This window comes from Synchiropus splendidus, chromosome 2, assembly GCF_027744825.2.
Source record: "Synchiropus splendidus isolate RoL2022-P1 chromosome 2, RoL_Sspl_1.0, whole genome shotgun sequence".
NCBI classification, from domain to species: Eukaryota; Metazoa; Chordata; class Actinopteri; order Syngnathiformes; family Callionymidae; genus Synchiropus; species Synchiropus splendidus.
In genome coordinates this window covers 9,095,142-9,117,596 of record NC_071335.1, presented here as the reverse complement: position 1 = coordinate 9,117,596, position 22,455 = coordinate 9,095,142, and the positions used below count along the sequence as shown (strand labels likewise).

Genomic DNA, 22,455 nt, shown 5'->3' with positions numbered 1-22,455 from the left:
ATTAAGAAAAACGAAGAAGGCGGGATCGAGAAGACGAGCCGAGCGAGAGAGGAGCCATTTTCTCTGTCGTGGCGCACATTCAGCTGCAGCACTTTGATTCGCGGGCTGCGCAGAGGAAATGGTCGTCTGACGGCGAGAGCGAGCTCGAGGCGGATGAGCGCTCATTATCTCACGCACGCAAACCAGTGTTCAGAGAGTGACGCGTCGGAAGAACAGAGCACGCGATGTACAGTATGTTGGTGAGGCAGGAATCCTCACCTGCTGACGTCGAAGTTATGGAACACGACCAACGTTCCCGACACACTCCTAACGAGCCGCTGAATTAATGATATATGCGTATAGACTTTGCTCAGTTTTATTTTACGAATATCTCAAAAATATTCTAAACATGATTTGACAAAATGATGCACTTGGTGTGGGTAGTGAAACGGGTCCGTATATTATTTCACGAATAAAGGGAGCGACTCAGCAGTTCGAGCAAGAACGCGCTGGTAACCATCACACTGAAAAAAGAAAAACAGCTTTAATTTTTTTTAAAGAAGTACAGCACTAAAGTTGATGCTTTCACTCAGTGGACTTGACGTATTTGAGTCAGGAATGAACAGTCTCCGACGCAGTGGAATTTAAATGAATGTCGTATTACCGGTAGAAAGGATTTCAGTTTCACAGTCGCAGGAAGAAATGACAGTATTTCTCAGTCACTCAACGCATCATTTAAGCAACACGTTCATGTTTTGCTCAGTTTGCGAAGCATTTTTATCTGGTTAAATAGAAAAACGATATACATTGATAAATAAATGTGAGACCGCAGCATGTTGGAAAGCCTTGAAAAAGATTATTCATGAAAATGGAACTCAAGCGTAGCCTTCTTCTGTGGTGAACAGAAGTGAGCATTAAAAAAAAGACTCATAGCTATACATGCACATAAGCACTCTATCCTAAAAAAATCTTTTGAGGGTTGTTGCACATGTTTACAGTTTCTCTGGCTCTATTTGGGAAAGCTGCAGCTGGAAATCTACAGTGGGTAATCCCCACGGACACAAATAAACCTGTGCAGACACAGTATCATTTGAGATAATAGCAGTTATTGAAGAGCATTAGTAGATCACATGCAATGCCCATGCGTCACCAGTTCAAACAATCCTCAGACAAACACAGCAGACAAATAGAATCTGTGACCTTTTTTTTTTTTATTGCAAATCATATGCTAGGAAGCCTTTCATCTGCGGAACATAACCTGTGCACCTGCAGCTCCACAGCGGATGAATGGATGACTTCTTTAAAGGAACAACATGACACAACCGACTCAACAAGGGCTGGACACGGGTGTTACATCATGAAGTCAGCCACAGTGTTATGAAGAATTTTCCATCAGTTTATGAACTCACCAGACCAGCTGTCGTGTCAGCTTATTAGCTACATCATGTGATGGTTTGAATTCATGACAGGAGGAAGCGTTTATTCTTCAGACAATGAAGGAAATGCTTCAACAAACATCTCGAATGGACGATCGGAAGCCACTGGTGGACATGTCAGAAATGCCACTTTCAAAGACAACTTAAAACGCCATGGCATGTCTGATGAGTCATGCCACAACCAACCTTACGACGAACCAAACGACATTTCATTGAAAGAAAGGCGCTTTATTTCTTTATCTGCTTGTTATTCCGTGCCTAACGGCGTAATCAGTCCAAGCAGCATGCATCCTTAATTAACTCCACCTGTTCCCACCCACACACACACGTATAAGAAATACACACAGACACACACAGTGTAATTTACCAGGGTTCAATAGAATTTTCTATGTACAGTAGATTACATTAGCACCCAAGGTAGACAGCTTAGTTTATCAATCAAAAGACATCCGTGAAGTGAAAATATTTACAAGTAAATAAGTGCACCTTTTGTTCAATTTTTGAAACTCTAAATCAAATTTCACGGTTTACAGTCACCATCCATCGAAATGAGCATGGCCACACACCTTCAGCAAGGACAGCAGATTCATGTCTGTTCATACATTCAAGCATTACAAAGTACAAAACAAGAGTTGCGCTATTACACAGCCATGTATTCCTTAAAGGTGACGGTCAGACAGTTCGTCGTGATGTCCGTGATGACAATATTTCCAAGGAATGGCTGGAATGACGGAAATGTATTGACTTTTTGTACCTCTTGGGTACAAATTGCCAAAGAATCCACCACGTCCTTGTCACCTGTGACAGAGTGTACTCCATCCTGGGGGTTTGTGTGTACTGGTGTTTCCTTCTGCTGTTGAGTATCGTCCTGAACAGAAACTGGAGGCCGCAATTTCACTATTCTCAGGTCAATAGGTTCCTCCTGGTCAGGAAACTCAGAGTCCTGCAGGTTGAGGACATCCTGGTGGCTGGTTTGGTCTTTGCCCGTCGATGAACAGGAGTGTGCAGAGTGGGGACTTGAAGAGCTATGAAACCTCTTGGGACTCCCATGCTGATCGGAGTCCGAGGGTCGTCGCTTCTGTCCACCCGGGCCAGATGCTTTGTCCGTGACAGAAGGCGATTCAGTGTCCAGAGGCAAGGAGACCGGATTAGATTTGGCTGTCACTTGTAAAGGTTGATCTGTTAGAAGTAGCCCTCGACCCTTGACCCCGACATCTTTATCTTGTTCCGTCACAGGTGGCCCAACCTTTGACGACTGCTCCTTTTCTTTGGTGCAATGTCTCTCAAGGTCAGAGCTGGAGAAAGTTGTGTTGGTTTTTCTGGAGAAGCCATTTATGAGGCCGAGCTTCTTTACAAGCTTCATCTTCTCCACATGGTTTTCCTCATCATGACTCGGTGAGGTCTTCGAGGCGCTTTCAGTTTCCCCTTTTTCGACCTTTTCTGTCTGTAATCCATTTTCCATGTATTTGCTCATAACAATAACAATCCGACCATTCTTGTTTTTGTTTTTCACAATCTTCAGTTTGCTGTTGCTGACTCCAAACGACTGTGTTAGTGAATCCTCTTTGGGTTTGTCCTTTTCTGGTTCTTTCAGGTCTGCTGGAAGTTTTTTCAGCTCCATGGTGATGTCCCTTACTTTGGTGAGGCAGCCAGAATCCTTGTCCCGGATCCATTTTTGCTGCAGCACAGGGGGGAGGTTGTATCCTTTGTTCGCCAGATCTGGAGCTTTGACCTCTCTAGGCTTAGTAAAGATGGGTTCAGGCACTTTGAGGCTGGGCTGGTAGTGATGATGCTTCTTACTGTTGAGTTCATAGTACAACTTTTTGCCCGTGGGCTGCTGCTCGCCTTCCCTGCACAGTGGCTGGAACTGGTGGTGCTTCTTGCTGTTCAGCTGGTATTGCTGGACCTGTGGACGCAGCATCTGAATGGGGGTTGTCTTCTGACAGCTATCTTTGTCCAGTGCCACCTCATGTAGATCCGCCAAAACACTGGTCCGCCGGGCAAAAGACGGAACCTGTGAGGCCAGACAGATGATTACTCGACACAACTCAACCTCAAGCTTGTTTGCCACATTAAACAGAAATAAAAATGACTTAAAATAAATTATGCTTTTACACAGTTCGAGTTGACACTGACAGTAACTGGCAAGTTCAATGGTCCACAGCTGGTCGAAACATCACTAGTACCCAGCCATTGACTTCACCCTATGAGACATCACATCTCAGCTCTTCCTCAGGCCTTCAGGGTCAGTGTTCTATGGACTAGCTCTGCAGGAACAAACTCAAAATCCCACGATTGTAACCAAATAATTGACATAAAAACAAATTCTCAAATCAATTAATAATCACTTTGAATACTGATGATTTCAATACCAATGAATATAATTCTGAATATGATCTTTGCCACAATCGAGGAATTCACCTCACCTGAACCAGGAGGTGCTTGGGTTTGGGTCCTCTCTTGCGATATCCCATCAGCTGCTCCTGGCGTTCCCTTCAGGGGAGACAAAAACAGCAGCCAAACAGTGAGACCGTCTGGCAGACATGAGTTGTTGTTGCATGGCAACGGAGAGTCACACCAGTCCTCCAGCTCCGAGGGAAACACGGAGAGTAACTCTAAAAAAACTTGCTGATGTGTAACTGTGAAGTAGACGCAGCTGCTGAACAACCATTTTTTTCAATACACTTTGCAGTTCTTTGATTGAAAAACAAAGAAACCAAATATGTTTTTCACTGAGGCCATAGCAGGAGATAAAGATCATCCTCTTTGGACTTCAGTTTCCATCCACGTCTGTGCAAGGCCATAACTCACTCCTGCAGACAGGGTGATGTCAGCCCCTCCCCCATATCTAATTACAGTGACAACTCAGTGTTTTTTCATAGCTTGGCATTCAGTCAAGTTGGCTCCCCTGAGAGACACACAATTAGTTTCAATAAAATTTCTCCCACTTCCAAAGAGAAATACATATGAGAAGATGGGGTGCCCCTCTCCCCCTGACACTGATGACATGAACAAATTTAGAGGATCACTTTAGAGTTTAGAGTCAGCTGGCTTCATTACTGTGCAAGGTTTCAATGCCAGACTATATATTTTAGATGCAGAACCATTTCAGCTCTCAACATTGAATTGATGAATAAATAACTTGATGTTTAAAAATGAGACACTGTTGTTGTCAAGTTCATTTAAAAAAAAAAGAAATGATATACATCCAACGTATTTGTTGTGGACGTTAAGTGAGACACTGTCACATGTCAAATGTGATGTCACTAAAATGACATTGAGCTCCCGTGGTATGTCTGACCTCTGTTTAACCCACCTGACTCCTCAGTGACACAGCCCACAGGCAAACCTGGTGAGTGGCCTGGAAGTGCTAGCTAAGCTGACACTAGTGCATATTTGTCAACACAGGATTATGTTGGGAGGACGGGCAAGCAACACGTTTCCTGAGTGTGAAGAAACACTGTGACAACTCGGGGGAACCCACCTGTCTTGGAAAGCATCCAGGAGCCTGGGGTCCAGGATGTTTTCCTCTGGCTCCCACGTGTTGTATCTGATAAGACAGAGATGATAAGCTCATGGCCAAAAGTCTGATGATGGTTCTATTTGACAAAAGCAGCAGACAACAAGCAGCGTTACAATGATCTACCCAGCACTTATGTACATTTCACTCTAAATCTCATAAAGTTTGAATAACTAGCATTTGACTTTGGCACATGCGAGCCTGATCTAATTATGATCGTATGTTTTATGCTTGAGAATAGGACATAAAATGTCACAAACGGACCCACCGTTGTTGGCAGAAACTATAAAACTACATCCATCATGGACACCAGAGGGTACAGCGCGCAATCGCACTCACGCGTGCCCATGCTTGCACTTGGAAGAAGCCACAGACGCACACGCACGTTTGACTGGTTATTTCTGCTATCAGGATGGTGATGATGCATGGGAAGACTTACTTTGGTGACCATCCGCGCCACTTCACCAGATACTCGACCCTCCCCTGCGCAACGAGAGGAATGATCACTTACAGTACATGATAAGCATAGATTTGAATGTGAAGCGTTCACTACAATCATTTTTGGGGTCATCATTCTAATCTCTGTCCATGTGACGAACCTTTCTGCTGCGCTTCTTCTCGATGCTCTCCACCGCAAAGACGTGCTCTCCCGCGGCGGGTAGATCCATGGTACCGAGCAGCAGAACCGCCTCCTCTGGATAGATTTTATCCACCGTTCCTCTTTAACCCCTGGTGTCGGATCTTTCTCTCCGGGTCGCGTAGCGCTCCTGCTCCCCGTACGATTTCTGCGGGCTCCTTCCCTCGCTTTCTCCCGGAGTCTCTACTGGAGAGTTGAAGCCGCAGCCAGAAAGCTCTTCATGCAAATAGCCACTGGCGTGACGTCAGAGGAGGCGGATAACCAGAGTGCAAGGTTGTTGGAATGGTGCGTTCAAGAACTACCGGACCATGAGTCTCACGACTTTGACGTACAGTCGCGCTCATAGTCATCTGTCAATTAACTTGTAGAGTTAGTGAGGAAAAAGAGACAAATGACCCACATATATGAGAACAGTGAGTGCGGTGCAGAGGGCGTTCATTTACCTTTCCTCTCTTGTTTACTCAACACATCCAATGGGGTAAAACACTTCACTCCGGATCAGCTTCTATTAAAGTTACACTACATAGTGAGCGATTTACAACAACAGAAAACCTTATTCGACACAAATGTGAGTGGGATGTGTTAGTGTTCTGTTGCAATGATTGTTCAGAGACATTAATGTGTGAACATTCTTAATTCCATTATATGCACATGAATCCACATCCATCTCACTTATGATGGCTTTGCTGCACTTGGCCGACCCAATCTTTGGTTTCTTCGCCGTCCAAAAATGAACAGAAATGTCTGTCAGATGAGTGGTGATGATAAATGGGCAATGTTTGAGTGGCTGGTTGCAGGGCAACAGACACGGCAGCAGACACCCAACTGGTGAACTCTGAGTATATGGTATATTTCATTCTAAGACAAACCTACAGATGAAAAAGTACAAAGGGTACAAGTGGTCTAACATTCATTTATAGGGTAATGCACATATGCAGTTGGATATGATCTGTCTAGTTTCTGTATAAAATAAATGATAAATACATATAAAACAAATAAAAGAATGGGTGTTTCCACTGCAGCCTCTATTGCATGTTCCTCAAGTCTTTCCGTGCACATCTATTATTTCTAGACATATGGCTAATCAAATACTGTTTCTGTGTGACACAAGGCTTGATGGGCGCATGTGCGAGCTCCGATCGGCCCATGAACGCACCATCCGTCAAACCGCTATCTGCTTGGAGCGGTCACTAGGAGAGGTGCTGAATTTCCTATGTGGACCCCGCAAGGCCTCTCGCCAGGGTTACTGTACCAACCGACTCTCACGTCCACACCATGTGCATTATTCTGAAGATAAGCCATTCAAATAAACAAAAGCTGGACGCGTTGAAGAGGCGCAGCGGCGTTGCGACCTTGACACATCAGGGCCAGCTGAATCTCTTCCGTGTTCAGTGCGAAATTGGAAGCAATTCCATCTGATGCCCTTGTCGACACCCCGCACGGAGGATAAACCGGCGTGAATCATTGCCGGTGAAGCGCGATGGGGATCAGAGTCCGCGCTTACAGTTCCACTTGGCCAAGGTCAAACACGGAGATTATACTTTAGATTGCGTCATGTGTCGATGTTTCCCGGTCTGTTGACGGAGTCGTAGGTCAGAATCATCTGCGGGGGTTCGATTCCCTGCAGCCCCGGTTGCAGTGGGTGATTCGTGATCGTCATGCGACGACAATATAAACTGTTGACACGAGCGCTCGTTGAGCGGTGTGCTTCATGTATATTTGTTTTCTGAGTCGACCGTATACTCGAGACGTCAATTCACCGCGAGTGAAACCAGCCAAAGGATGATCGAGGGCAGCGTCAAGGTCGCATTGTTTCACTCGCTGGAATGAAATAAAATTCAGCAGTGAAAGGGTTATTAACCACGGGCTTCCTGCAGGCTGTAGCGCTCGGCCTATTGCAGAAAGGCACGACCGTGTGTCCATATAGGGTGATGGGGTGCAGCGGTGGAGGGGGGCGGTGCCGCGGGTGCGCTGCTGCTCGTGCCCAGGTTGGCTCGAGGGTTGGTATAGTTTCGTGCTCAGGCGTGCGGCGCAGCTTCTATCGGCCACAGAGCTGCTCCGAAAAGGACCTCACACGTTCACACAAAGTTACACTGGGCGAGCGTCATAGGTCACCTGACGCCAGGCGAGATGCATTTCCATACAGCAATATTATCTTGGAACATAATGATGGGTGGAAGGTATGAACGACAGGATTCGCTCGTTTCTTTCAGTGCAGTTCATTAATTGATCAGTCGCAGAAAGCAAACAGATGAACGAGGTTATCAATTGAGTTCCATAAACTATAAAAATATTCCATTAAATCAAGACATTACTTTCTCACTTGTGTATATTTAGCTCCCTTCTGGTGCGATCTACTTCATATATTTTTTCCTTTCATGTTCTTTGGTTTAGGATAGATACTTTTTGTTTTTTAAATCTAGGGACAGTTTGGACTAATGGTTAGACATAAAGCCACGTCACTCTAAAGAGGAGGAGATTAGGATGACATTTCCACATTGGAAGAAGTGATGCTCTGGCTGCGTCACTGCACTGCTGATTAAATAACAGCAGAGGCACAAGTCAAGAGTAGGGAGAGAGCAAGTCATAAAACTGAGCAAATTTGCTCAAACAAACTGTTTACACACTCATGACAATACTTAGTTGAAACTGCACTCGGGATCGTGTAAGTTGTAACTCATCTACATGAAGAATCATTATTCTTTTTTTTGCATCTTAGCATCATAATATAAGGCTTATATGTCAAAGTAAAAACGAATAATAGCTCTAACTGCAGTCACATCTGCTGAGCACTTTAGGCTGCTTTTTTACAACGTATGACAACAGTGAGTCACCACTGTTATGCTGCTTTTACTGCCTCTTTAAACAACCTGAGCTCATGACGCCTTTTTATTTGTGCTTGCACCAGTGACAGACAGTAAAACAAGTGCAGAAAAGGAGGAGTGGATATTTTGAGTCACTAAATACAATGAAAAGCTTTCTGCATTTTGAAATGCTATCAATTGCGGGTTGCAGATATCAGTGATGGCATGTTCATTGAAAGACTAGGACTTCCCCTCTTGTGGGGGCAGATAAATTAAAAGACCAAGTCTCTCTAGTGTAACCTGGTTCTGCCCCTGGCCCCTCATTTTGGACATGGCCAGAGCATCCAAAAAAGGTGCCGCAGCCACCTCAACAGGCTTCTCTTTTTTTGGAGGAGCTGTTGTTCTGCTTTGAGTCACTCATAAGTGACTGATCTCCTCACCTTATCTCTTAGGGAGAATCCAGCCTCAGCTCTTTCTGACACCATCACACTAATTCATTTGTCGACCGTACTCTGCATCTTTCCTTTCCCTCGTGAGCAAGACCCCAAGATGATGGAACTTCTCCACCTGGACAGGGCAGTAGACACTTCTGTTGTTTGTGTTGCCACATTTAGGCCGTTGCTTGGTCCTGGCTGCAAGGTAGTGCAAAAACAACATCTTTGAAATTCATCACAGTGACAGACAAGAAGTCACACACACCTTCACGTGCACGCAGGGCTGGACTGGTCATTGAGCCTACAAGGCAACGGTCGCACATATTAGACGCGGTGCTGTCCAAATTAGCAGTTTCCTCCAGCAGTGCTTAGCCGGCTTTGATTGACAGCGTGGAGGTGCAATGAAATCTATTAGTGCACAGCTTCACATGTACGTATACAGGACTGTCTCAGAAAATTAGAATATTGTGATAAAGTTCTTTATTTTCTGTAATGCAATTAAAAAAAACAAAAATGTCATACATTCTGGGTTCATTACAAATCAACTGAAATATTGCAAGCCTTTTATTATTTTAATATTGCTGGTTATGGCTTACAGCTTAAGAGAACTCAAACATCCTCTCTCAAAATATTAGAATATTTCCTCAGACCAAGCAAAACAAAATCAATCATTTGAAAATGTCCATTAATGCACTCAGTACTTGGTTGGGAATCCTTTTTCAGGGTGGAGACCATGGAGACAACCAGCCTGTGGCATTGCTGAGGTGTTATGGATGCCCAGGATGCTTCAAGGCGGCCTTTAGCTCATTTGCATTGTTGGGTCTGGTGTCTTTTAGCTACTTCTTCACAATATCCCACAAATTCTCAATGGGGTTCAGATCAGGGGAAATGGCAGGCCAATCCAGGACAGTAATGCCATGGTCAGTATACCAGTTACTGGTGGTTTTGGCACTGTGGGCAGGTGCCAGATCATGCTGAAAAATGAAATCATCATCTCCATAGAGCTTTTCAGCAGACGGAAGCATGTAGTGCTCTAAAATCTCTTGGAACACAGCTGCATTTACTCTGGACTTGATGAAACACAGTGGACCAACACCAGCAGCTGACTGTGGGAACTTCACACTGCACAAGCAACTTGGATTTTGCTCCTCTCCAGCCTTTCTCCTGACTCTGGTGCCTTGATTTCCAAATGAAATACAAAACTTACTTTCGTGTGAAAAGACGACTTCGGACCACTCCGCAACTATCCAGTGCTTCTTTTCCATAGCCCAAGTCAGACGCTTCTTCCATTGTGTTGAGTTCAGAAGTGGCTTGACCATGGGAATACGGCTATTGTCGCCCATTTCCCGGACACGTCTGTGAACAGTGGCTTTTGATACCTGCACCCAACTAAGCACTGAGTGCATTAATGGACATTTTCAAATGATTGATTTTATTTTGCTATTATAATTTTTTTTTTAACTTGGTCTGAGGAAATATTCCAATATTTTGAGATGAAGCTGTATGGATTCTCATTAAATTGTGCAGCTTGTTTAAATGGAGGTATTAATTTCTTGACTTTTTATTAGGTGTTCATTTCACACGAACAACCAAGAAAACAATATTAAAATCTGAACCCAGATAATCTGATAAAATTTAACATGGTCCCAAGATTTATCTTCCACTGACTCGTCTGTGAAAGTCCACCGTGGGCAACCACTCATTATACTCTGTGTCCCTTCTGTCTGTGGACCACCCTCCCCATCAGCTTAAGGAACAAAATGGAATTTAAATCTGTTTCATGGTTTCAATGGTTTTCCCTTTTGAAAGTGCTTCAGTAGTACATTTTGATTTTTCTAAAATGTGAAGTTGTTCATAAATAGGATTATTATCTTTCCTCTGCTTGAATGGAATGACAGAGAGGGACAGACATACTCTCCTCCAAGATCACTCATTGTCATTGACTCAACATACTCAATGACATAGGTGCAACCAAAAGGTAGACCTGAACAAAAAACAAAAAACATACCCTGGAGTTGATCCACGAGACCTCAGTACAAAAACTGGCAACACACTCCACCAGTCCGCATGGTATCTTCAGCGGTGACTGCGCTGTCTGATGGCCAAACAGGATCAGTTCAACAACAGTCAAAGAATATCTGAACGATTCAACCCACGTCTCATGTTTGCTCTTTATTGGATCGCTTTCCTTGTGGTTCGCACTGTCAAGTATCAAGATGATATCATGGTAGGGTCCGTCGTTGTGGTGACTCTCGAGCGCAAAGTGTAATTCAAAGTGTGCACTGAAAATGTGTTAAATTTAAAGGTTTACCGGTCCCACTTTGCTTTCCATCAACGGACCCTGAGTGCTCTATTGCTCTCTAGACACGGAAATAAAAGCCCCATGGGTTGGAGGTGACGCACAACACTGTGATCAGGGTTGGGTTTATGCATTTTTCTATGTACTGTTGTGCTTTGTTGCTTTGTCTGAGTTTAGATTAGATTAGATTAGACATGTTTTATCAGTCCTACATTGGGGAAATCAAAGCAACAGTTTACAAAAACACAAAGCTCCTCCACATTGAATGATTATTGTGCGACATGTTTACAAAGCTCCAGCACTCAGTCAGTATTCTATGGTGATTCATGCTTTCATGATATTCAGTCATGATTTTGCGTTTGTCATACACAGAATGATTTATTGCTTGTGTTTAGTGAACGGTGCTGAACACAACTGAAGCTCCCCCCTCAAAAAACAAAAACAAAAAACAAAACAAAAACACTATCAGCCAAAATCATTCAGCCCTACCAAAAGGTGTTCAAAATGACATCTAAGACAGCAAATTTAAGGATTTTATATATATATAGGAAAATCCAAATCTTTGACCAGATTTCCAATATATATAATGGTGCTAAAGATCTCTTACTCATGTTCCATATTTCATTTCATATTGTATTGCACGCATATACTGTATGTACAACAAAGACCAATTAAAGCCATGTTAGAACAGAAGGAGCTCGCTAGCTTTGCTCTGTAGGTTGTTTATTTTGCCTTCATTAGAACAAAGTCTTCTGTGGAAAGTTTAATCCATTCTGCTTAGTGATGGCTTTAATGCTGACACATCAGAGTGAATATCAGCTGCGATATTTTATTTTATTTGTGATTATTATCACAACAGATTGATAATGAATGTCTGAAAGAGTCGGTTTGCAGAGAAGTGGACATGACTGCAGAGTCGCACTAACGTCAAAGTGACGGAAGCAGTTAGTCACCTGTGCAACCAGAGATGCGCGCTGGCATGGTGGTGAGTCATCCTGCTCTCCATGACTTGTAATGGATGATGATGATGATGATGTTTGCTTTGGTGAGTGCGTCAGAGGTTACAGTCATGAGGTTGAGCGCTGTGCTATGATTCACACTAATTCAAAAAGAAATGTCGTGGGACTGGTGATGTGGTGACGTGGTGAGAGGACTAAATGGGAAAGCTGTCCGCCACCTGAGGCGACTAACCGCCAGCGCTGCTGTATATTCTCAGCTCATTATCATAATGACTGACTTTGGTGTTTGCTTAATAACATCAATTACCCGCAGTTTTCCATCACCGGCTCACTTCCCTGCATGGTAGATGAAAACAAGGAGCTCCTTTATGCCACTGAAAGGGCTCTTGGGGGAAATAGTTCTTAAGCATTGCATGTTTCGGTTCACTTCGCTATTGCTGAAGTAGTGCCAGTGACAGCAGCCAAGCCCGGTGTCTGGGAGAGGTTAGGAGCAGACATGTGTGCCGCAAGGCAGGAGGCTGCAGGAGAGAATGGCCAAACAGACTGGAGGAGACGACAGCTGAACGAAGCAGCCAGCAGACAAGCGGCCGGAGCAGTGGACACATGGATTCATCTGGTGTTTGGGTCAATAGGTCAAGAGAGAGGTTCCAATCCTGTCCTACAGACAGACAGATACAGTAGACGCTGTATCTTTGGAGCAGAGTGAAGACTCCTATGAGCAAGTGAACATAGCATAAAACATTGCATGAAGGATGTTAAACTGACACAACAGAAACCAAATGTATCAACCTGAAAGAAAAAAGTGGCCCTGAAAGCAAATAAACGAAAGCATGATACAGAACGACATTGGAAAAAATGAGAAGCGGCAATAAGGTGCCGAAATAATAAGAGCCGTTCTTGAATCTGTTCTTTTTCAATCTCTGTAAATTTAAATGAAAACTTATCACACCTTATCTCAGGCTGAAAAGCGTTTTTGTGCATTGTGCCATAACTTTTCAGGGAAGCTTCAGAAAATGAAATTTTAACCTCCCACTATAGCAGAAAGGGTCTTTCTAGTAGGTGCACATCAAATCTAAGCTGTCTGAAGTGTTTTTCGAAAGTTATCAACACTTTTATGTTTGGCGTTCCGAAACCCACCTTATCTCAGGCTGAAAAGCGTTTTTGTGCATTGTGCCATAACTTTGCAGGGAAGCTTCAGAACATGAAAATTTAACCTCCCACTATAGCAGAAAGGGTCTTTCTAGTAGGTGCAAAACCAGGCTAGGGTATATGCATCCTAAATGGAAATGTATGTCACCAAGACAGGAGGTTGAAATAAAAGCATCTTGATCCATGATGGTTGATCCACATCAGGCCGAGTTGCAAACTTCATGAATGCCAGTCAGCAGAAAACACTGACCAGACTTTGACTTTGGTTCTGTTTTTCTGGCTTAAAGGGGCCATATATTTACAATGACAATGACATACAGTAACCTTCCAGATATGTATAATTTACATCAAAGACAACAGAGAGGTTGAAAAGGAGCATAGTGAAGTGATTTATTATTATATGTTTTTTTATTACATTGCCAGAAAGATATCCATCCTGTCACATTACCTTGTTATCTATTATTCCAGTAGTGCGAGGAACATGTTTGCTCACGTTCTCAAGGTTGTTGAGCCTGTTTCTTCACTCTCAGTCACTGTCTCTCTTCCAGTTGCTGATGCTTGCTTGATTTTGATTAAGTTTGACCACTGCATCTTGAAACTAAACTCTGAGCGGAGCGCAGAGGAGAATGTGAGCGTCTTCCTTTCATTCCAGGAACATCTTTCCTCTTGATATACTTCAGGTGGGCAGTCATGATGAAACGTGATCCTGTTCTGGTTATCCAACCTCATATTTCCAGCCTGTGTAAAATACACACGTGTTGTGATTGTGTTGTTCAATGTGAGGTAAAGTAAGCAGCTTTGCAGTGCTATGTAGAAATGTTGGTGTTGATGATCTAGGGCTGCATTTATAAACAGTGCACAGGTGCGACAGAGTGCACACGCCACCTGGCACGCATCTATAGGTATTAAAAAAGTAAATTATGGTGAATGGTGTTTCAATGTACATTTTACTTTCAAACAAGATCACAAAATGACCTTTTAATAGTGCCTTTGGTGCTTAGAATGTCTCTGTGGTTCCCCCCGCCACGTCACAACACCACTCAGGAGCGACTCCTCACAGCGGTGCCAATTTGAATATTCATTTGGCATTGACCTTACATGAGAATAATTTAGGCAGGGTAAAGCACATTCATGCGTACGCCAACTTTAAGATAGGGTGTGATTTGTCAACTGAAATTAGCATAGGATGAGTGTACGTACGCAGACTTTTATAGATATCATTGAGAGACTTACAGTTTTATAAAAGTTTTATAATTGAGGCCACAACATCTTGTAACTTAGAGTAGTACTTTTGTTTTTATAGTCATTTTCCAACTCACCATAGTGCTGATCTGTACTATGATCACTTGCTGATTTATCGTTTCCTTTGAATGCCCACAGTCGACCAACTATCATGCAATGCTCCCATGATCTGGTGCAACAAGTCTGCTGCACGGGCCTGCCTGCGCTGTCTGAGGCGGCAATTTCCCAAATCCCCATACGGTGATTAGATAGATAATAGAAAACCACTTCGCGGTGCAGGTGATTTTTTTTTCAAGAGCTCTCATCACCTCAAACGTGAGATGACAAGATGCTGCCCGGGGCGTCTGCCCTGTAATCCCAAGACAAAAAAAACACTGCATGCAGGTGAACTAACCTTCAGCTAACGCCATTCCACCCCAGCAGTTGCTAGTTCTTGTAGCTTGGCTTACCATGTACCATATAAAATGACAATATTTTGAGCATGTATGGATACAATAAAAGCAAATGCATGTCTGAAGATTCAAGAGGTTTATTTGTCACACAAACAGTTATACGAGGTACAACACATGGTGAAATTCTATGTGCCCCTGCATCCACTGAAAAAGAAGTGTGCAATACAATATGCACACTACAATAATAATAATAACAAACTATAAAACAACAGTATAAAAACAACAGTGCAAAGTGAAAATAAAATAATAGTGCATAAATCTAATTTAACGTGTGCGTGTGGCTGTGTGAGTCTGTGTGCTGAGGTTTGGAAGACGGGCGTGACCGAAAGTGACAGTATGGTTATCCGACTTGGTTGAGTAGCTGGATGACCTGAGGAAGAAGATTCTTCTCATCCTCTCCTGTTTTGGTCCTCAGGAGGCGGATGGTAACTGGGATCTGTCTAACATTGTTTTTCCATTCATGCATTATGTTTTAATTTGACCAGTCTGACTCATGTCTCATGTGCTTGGCCTTTATTTAGGCACTTTTTGCTCACACACACAGACTCTGGTACGCAGCATGTTCATGAACCACATTAAAACTGTTGGGCTGCCTTGAAGGAGGCCGGTCAGATGAAAGGATGATGATGCCAGTGTCTTCTTGCTTCTGGGGAGTGGTGCTTCACACCGATTTCAGCCGTGCAGACAGTGCTGCGGTGTTGGGCCTTCGGCTGCGTCTGGCTAAGTAAGAGCGGCGTAAACGGAAGCATATTTTCTCACACATTGGCAGGTGATTCCAGAGTGTGATCATGAGGCAGAAATGTTAAGAGCGGCCTGCAGCCACGCTGACAGTGCTCCGCAGGGGGTGATTAAGGCTGTGCCATCTATCTGCTGCAGCGATGAAGGTGGACTGAGCGATGAGGCCTGTGCAGCCGGTGTGATGATGCTGGGGGGGGGGTGGGGGGTGGGGGGGGGGTGGGGGGGGTGGAGCGAAGCGAGGGCTACACGGATTACAAGAAAACTTTGATTAGCTGGCAGCTTAACGACATGCTGTGTTTTCCTCTATTTCATCGTCTGCACATGACCTGAGGCTGATGGAAGGAAATGAAACGGTATTTTGATTTGCTACAGAGAGACAGTGGAGAGAAATGAATATTCTATTTATGCAATTACAAGATGTCCTACATGGACACGCATGAGTGCGCTGACATTGACATTCTTTGACCAAATGATTCAGCCACAAGACGAGTGGGGACAATAGGTGTATTCCCGAAGAGTCATTGCTCGATAGCAAACACCATTGTATTCATTTGGAAACATTTGCAGGAGTGCTCTTTATGGCGTTATTGTTTCACCATGATTCACTTATATCAAGGAGTCAGTGCTTTCAGAGTTTTTTTTCAAGCAGGTGCTTCACGGGGGTTGATGAATGCGGCCGTGGCGTTGTGATGAGTGCCATTCTTGGGAGGATGAATGGGAGTAGCTGCTCCAGGTTTTCTGGCTCATTGCTTCGAAATGACTCTCCCAGTGTCATTGTCAACACGTGCAGGGAACGGGAGTATCTTTAGCTCTGCCTTTCGTCTCTCGTCCTGCTCACCCTGCTCTCTCTCACTGCCAAACCTGCTATCACTATTCACTCTCCATTCTGTGAGCAGGGAGCCCAACGTCACTGCCTTCCCGGAGCTTAGGGAGTGGGGGATGGGAGAGAGGGAGGAGGAGAGAGTCTGCCAGGCTGGTGGGAAGGCGGCAGAATTCTGCAGGTTGCCACAGTGAGCCAGTCGATATCACATTGAGCCACTTAGCTGCCAAACACATGAACTCTTTCTCTGCCTTTCATTTGCAGGCCGAGGAGTGTTTGGATTCGTCTGCAGTGTGGAGCAAGCCCTGCCCCCTTAGTTACTGTTGCTATGCAATTCAAGCGTTCATATTGTGTCCAGCACCTATGCAACATAATAATGACTTATGAAGCTCCACACTCATTTTCACCGTGTGGGTGTTAGAAGAAAATCAACTCCACAGTGTCGTATCTTTCTGTTTGATTTCTAAGACAAAAATACTTACTTAAATCAGAGCACTGGTGGATGAAACACACGCCATGCAGACCAGATGACTCACGCACAGCTTAATACAAAAGGAAATGAAATGACTTTTCCTTCACGCCCAGTTAACTGAAGGATGATCGACTTATCACAATGTTAAATTATATCTCATTATGGTTTATTCACTTGAACCAATTATGGAATCATTTTGAATGTCCTGCAGCTCTAGACTGTCCTGATGTAGACCAAAGTGACTTGCTGCTTTCATTTGGCAGAAATAAGGATCACGATCATGACAATGGTCCCCACATGTGGTGTTGGATCTGTGTGTGGTTTTGTGTTGAGACGTCTGAGGAAAGGCTTCCAACACAGAGAACACCAGGGGCTCGCTTGTCGTCTCCTTCCTCTATCAAGCTAAGAGAGATAATGTAGCATTAAATAATGTTATTGTGCATGATAACTTTTATGACTCCAGCACACGGATCATTGCTGCTTGGGTTTTCTCCTTTTCCCTGTGCCTGTGAGTTTTTCACCACCATGTTACTTTGTGTTGTATTTTACTGTACAGTGTATTTCACCACGATTGAGTGTCTCACATTCATCTGTATTTTATGGCATTGTGGCACTCCTGGCTTTCCACAGTTTGATGAGACTAGACTGAAAAACTATTTAATATAATGGCGTATCCCAAAAAAGGTTGCGAACCACTGGTCTAGTCTTTGACCAAAAGTCATCACTTCACAACAAAAAAGGGGACTACTCATTCGTCTCTGTTCGGCGATCGATTGCAGGGAATATTGACACAAAATGTTGAGCTTTCATTAGAATGAGTGGCAACAATTGTTTTGAGCAACAGTGAGAGTAAACGGCAAAGAAGCCTGTCAAAAACACAAGTCTAAAATTCGGACCGAATTTTCTCAAACCAGTGTCAACCAAGAACTTGACAAGCATTGAACTTCATTCCCGTTACTCAATTGTGGTGGGAAACTTCTCAGATGCTGGTTTCATTCTGCTTGCCATGTGCGCACTGCTGTCTGTCACGGGTGCAGCACACACACTCTTTACAGGTCTTTTTCGCCTTTTGCACAAGCATTACAGTACTGGCATCTGAATTACACAGTGTTAAGTCATTTCAGTGGTTTGGTCTAGATGAAACAGGTCCATCTTGACAGTGCAGAGCAGGGGAAAAAACAAATGGACACCTTAGACTGGACACACAATCTTAACAATTCGTCCCCAAGGTGATTGGTCCCGCCCTCTGAGTAAGTGCAAACTAAAATCTGCTTCTGAGTCGTGCTGGTTGGGTGACTTTTAAAGCGAAACGTGATCTTCACATGGTGTAATTAAAAGTACGGATTTTACAGGTTTTGCAAGGAGGAGTGATTTAGAGGATGAAATGATACACACTGGGTGTGTGTGCACGTCTGAGAGATGGAGGAAGAGAAAGCCCATATGAGAGCTGGGACGATATTCAGAGTTGTCCTTGTCATGTAAATGAAGGCTCCAGGCCTGTGTTCATGGAACAACGCCATTGATTGGAGTACCTTGCATTTTTGCGCTACGCTCAACAATGTCCTGTGGGGGAGCAAATTTGCTTATTGTGAGTGAATTTAAATTTTTCCAGAGGGTGCTTCACAGTGCGGTGAAACAAGCCAGGTTAACAAATGAAACATGTGCCATGGATTCAAAGGTGAATATGAGGACCAAACTGGAGACAAATCTAGTCAAACATTTTCTCCCTTTCTGTGGAAAATGTGTATACAAAAAAATACTTTAAAACTCAAACTTCTTTAAGGGATACTCACCATTCTGGTGTACATCATTTATGTTCTTACAAGTAACACAGTAGCCAGTCAAATACCCTTTTTAGCTGTCAATTGTGGAAGCAGCATATATCCCCTCCTTGAAGATGGATGTCACAAGAGAGCAGAGAAAGTTTCCACAAACATGGCAGGAGCGCGAGAGACGTTGAGACATACAGATGCTCTTGAATCTTGTTGCCTGTCAATTGTTATTTATTTCCCCTTACATGACTCTCCGGATGGTACCAAAAGTCACAGTGACTGAAACACAAGTCATTTGACTTAAATAGCAAAAGACATGTTGCTATCCCATTTTACGCTGAAGGCTGCCTTCGGCATCAGAATAGGACTCATAAGTCCACGTTCCGAATGTAAATATTGGTGTTACGCCATGGGAGTGAGCATGGGTTGCAAAAGACACTGGCTGATGGCGAATAGATGCTAAAAAACAAAGTAGTCCAAATACCAGCAGGAGCGATCAGAGACTTTGGCCTCCGGTCCAATGTCCAGACTGCTTATAGGAGTCAATCTCTGATCACCAGAGTGAGACCTGCAACTAAACCGAAGGAACAAAACAGGAAGTAGATTGACAAAACAAGAGCAGACAGGAAGTGAACTGTGACAACATCATGTCGGTTCTTCTACTATACATCACTTTTGATTCATATATTCGTAAGTCCGGCTGCAACATGCTATTGTGGTTGATTATAAAAATGCATTGGCCGTGTCACATTTGAGTGCAGAGGCACCAAAAGCATGAGTCTTACAGACAATATCAGAATGAGTCAGTTTACTGAGTATAAGATGGAAATCAGTCAAGAAAGAAGAGATACCAATCTGAGAGTCTGTTCCTATCACACAAGAGGCTCACGGACATGTGGGAAGCAGTGCTGGCAGAAGGCAGAACCAGGTTCAAGATCTTTGTTCAGGGATTCAGGCAATCTAGGAAATTAACACTGAAAAACTGGGCTGTGTGGCAACAATGATCTGGTGGGGATTGTGCGAACAAGACCTGCTCCATATATTCAGAGAGATGAACAGAGGGGTATGTAGGCAGCCAGGTAGAGGAGTGTAGAAGTACAGTACAGTAATGATAACGTGTTCGTAGCTTGGAAAAGCTGACAGACTGTCGACACTGACACATCCTGCACATTTTTAGTCTGGCACATGAAGTCTCGCAGCAATGTGTTCTCAGTTCTCAGAAGTTGGCTGCTCTGGTTTACTGTGGAAATGAGAAGTGAAGTGCGTCAACTGCAGATGTGTCACTCTGCCCACTCATACTGTTTTGGCTGAAGTCTTGATAACAAGTGGGACGGCATGTCTATGCAACATCAGCTGGGCTCTGTTTACATGACAAAACTACAAATTCGCATCAATTCATTGAAATACTCATCCTTTTTTGAGTTCTTCTGAGTTCAATGACATAGCCATCGCCTCCCATTGTCTGAGTGAAAAATGTAAGCATTAGTAGAGTTGCAAATAAATTTCAATGGGATGGTAACTATCTTTAAGCATTGAAAAAAACAAAACATGTCAACCAAATTTATTTTGAGGTGAACAGTTTCTTTCTCACTTTCACCTCTCTGTATCTTATAGACATTTCTAAAGGCTTTTCTGCTGCTCCCTCTGCCGTCAGGCATTTTATTTCATATTGCGTGTTTGTGTGCCCCAGTACCCTCAGATTTGGTTATTTATCTGGCTCAATGTGGTTAATGCTCTCCAGCAGGGCTCTCAAGGTCTGATTGGTGGCGTGAGATTTGATGCTTTGGGAGCGGTTGCACAGAGGTGGTGACCACTGTTGCAGTGTGCCAGCCTTTGGTTGCAACAGCTTATAAAGGTTTTAAATACTGGTGGGAATTTAGCAATTTGCATGACTGACAATGATAGAATTAATGAACATAGTGAAATGATGATTTACTTATTCAGCCCTGTGTGTTTCTCTGCTTATAAGAAAATAATTTTGCTGCTGTTTTCCTGAAGTCAAACCCTTTTGAGTTGATTCCTTTTTATACCTCAGAGCAGACCTCAGCAAAGTGCAGCCCGGGGGCCAAATCCTGCCCTTTGACTGTATTTATGTGGTCCTCCAGGTGTCAGATTATAACAATAAAACTGACATTGTTCTTGTCTCTGACATTTTTGTCTTGTCCATTGTTTTTTGTTCATTATGCTCATTATGCTCATTATGCTCATCAACTGAAACATAACTTTCTCATTTGATTATCTTTGTTACTTCAGTATGTTTGCTGTAAAAAGGGGAGGGATGGAACGAGGCAATGACTTAGATGACCTTCATTAGCTCTACAGTGGGGAAATTTATTCTTTTTGTTTGGGGTGTTCCAGCACTGCTTGTAAGTTATACAACACTCCAATTTGACCCTAGATTGCCATCAAGTTTTTTGAAATAAATGCCCATCTTTAGAATAATTTCTAATATGTTTAGGGTGGTCACTTGCTATAAATAACTTAACATACTTCACAGCACCGCTCCTCTGCTCCCTTTGACATTTTTCTGACAGGGATTGGGCTGGTCTGTGGGTCAATCGGTACCAGGCCACAGCTTACATATTGATGCAAATGAAACTCAGTTACAGTGAGTGGAAATAAACTTCAACAGTTCCCATAATGCTCTGCAGCCCATCAACCTATCACATTTGTTTTTATGTATTTGTTTTCATGCAAAAATCAATCATGTGACAACTTTTGATGATGGAGAGCACAGAAGACGATGACATCGAAAGGATCTGGTACCTAGAGTTTGTGTATGCAGCCATTGTTTTGCAGATGGGTCTGTTGCCTAAGGTCACGTAGCCGTCTCAGGCCTGAGCGAACAAAGCATATATTCAATTTCATTTAACCTAATTTCCAGCACTTCCTCAACGTCCATCTCATTTTGTAAAGAGAGAATATGATACAACCATCGATGATGTGACGGTTCTCAAGCTCGAACCAACTTCGAGCTGTGAACCAACATTTCAGGTTCCGAACCAGGTCTCTTCCTGTCTGAACACACTGGTTCGGAATTGCGTGTTGGAACCAGAATTTGCCGGTGTGACACTGCTCTGTGATGATGAGGCAGCAGAGCATCATGGGAACTCCTCAGCTTCATTTCAAGTCACCGTAACTGTGTTTATTGTGGAGAGTGATGCCACCTCGCAAGCCATTGTTATTTTAGTAATTCTCGACTGTGACTCAAACGGTAATGTGCCAGCATATGTCTTTATCAAAAAAGCAGAGCCAAAAAGTTTATAACTCTATGTTCAGTTGCTGGCGTGAAGCATTGCATTATTATATTTACAATAAATTATTCATTTTGCCAGTCATATCGCTGTAATTTGTAGTATTTAGTAGCGAGTACCTGAAAATATTGCTGGCATTAAACTGGTCCTTGAAACTGAAAAGGTTGGGAGCCACTGCAGCATTTGCCATAGTGCCATGCCATGTGGTTGAAACACATAACATTTTGGTTTCATGAAGTCAGACTTTTGGCTGTCATTTACATTTCTGACATCAGAAAATTTTGAGATCACTAGGTCTGTTGTATAATGAGAAAACAAACATGGACGTCTGCTATGTATTAATGTCTATTTTCTGAGCAATGAAGAAGGCACCAGTTAGATTCTTCTTTACATTGACAAATGGATGAGGCATTTACAGTCCATGATAGAGTAGCAATTTACATTTTGTGATTAATCCACAAGTTCATGACCTCTTTAGATGGTTTCAG

The 22,455-nt window shown here is 43.3% G+C and overlaps 1 protein-coding gene across 1 annotated transcript; it reads right to left on the bottom strand.

Moving 5' to 3' along the window:
• Positions 1 to 1,165: 1,165 nt before the first annotated feature.
• On the bottom strand, positions 1,166 to 5,784 carry LOC128754879 (E3 SUMO-protein ligase CBX4-like). Its single transcript, XM_053857831.1, has 5 exons — positions 5,535 to 5,784; positions 5,375 to 5,418; positions 4,900 to 4,965; positions 3,842 to 3,908; positions 1,166 to 3,429 (listed from the first exon to the last, which is right to left on the bottom strand). The coding sequence occupies exons 1-5, from the start codon at positions 5,601 to 5,603 to the stop codon at positions 2,056 to 2,058; spliced, it is 1,620 nt and encodes a 539-aa protein (XP_053713806.1). The 5' UTR covers positions 5,604 to 5,784; the 3' UTR covers positions 1,166 to 2,055.
• Between the last annotated feature and the right edge of the window lie 16,671 nt (positions 5,785 to 22,455).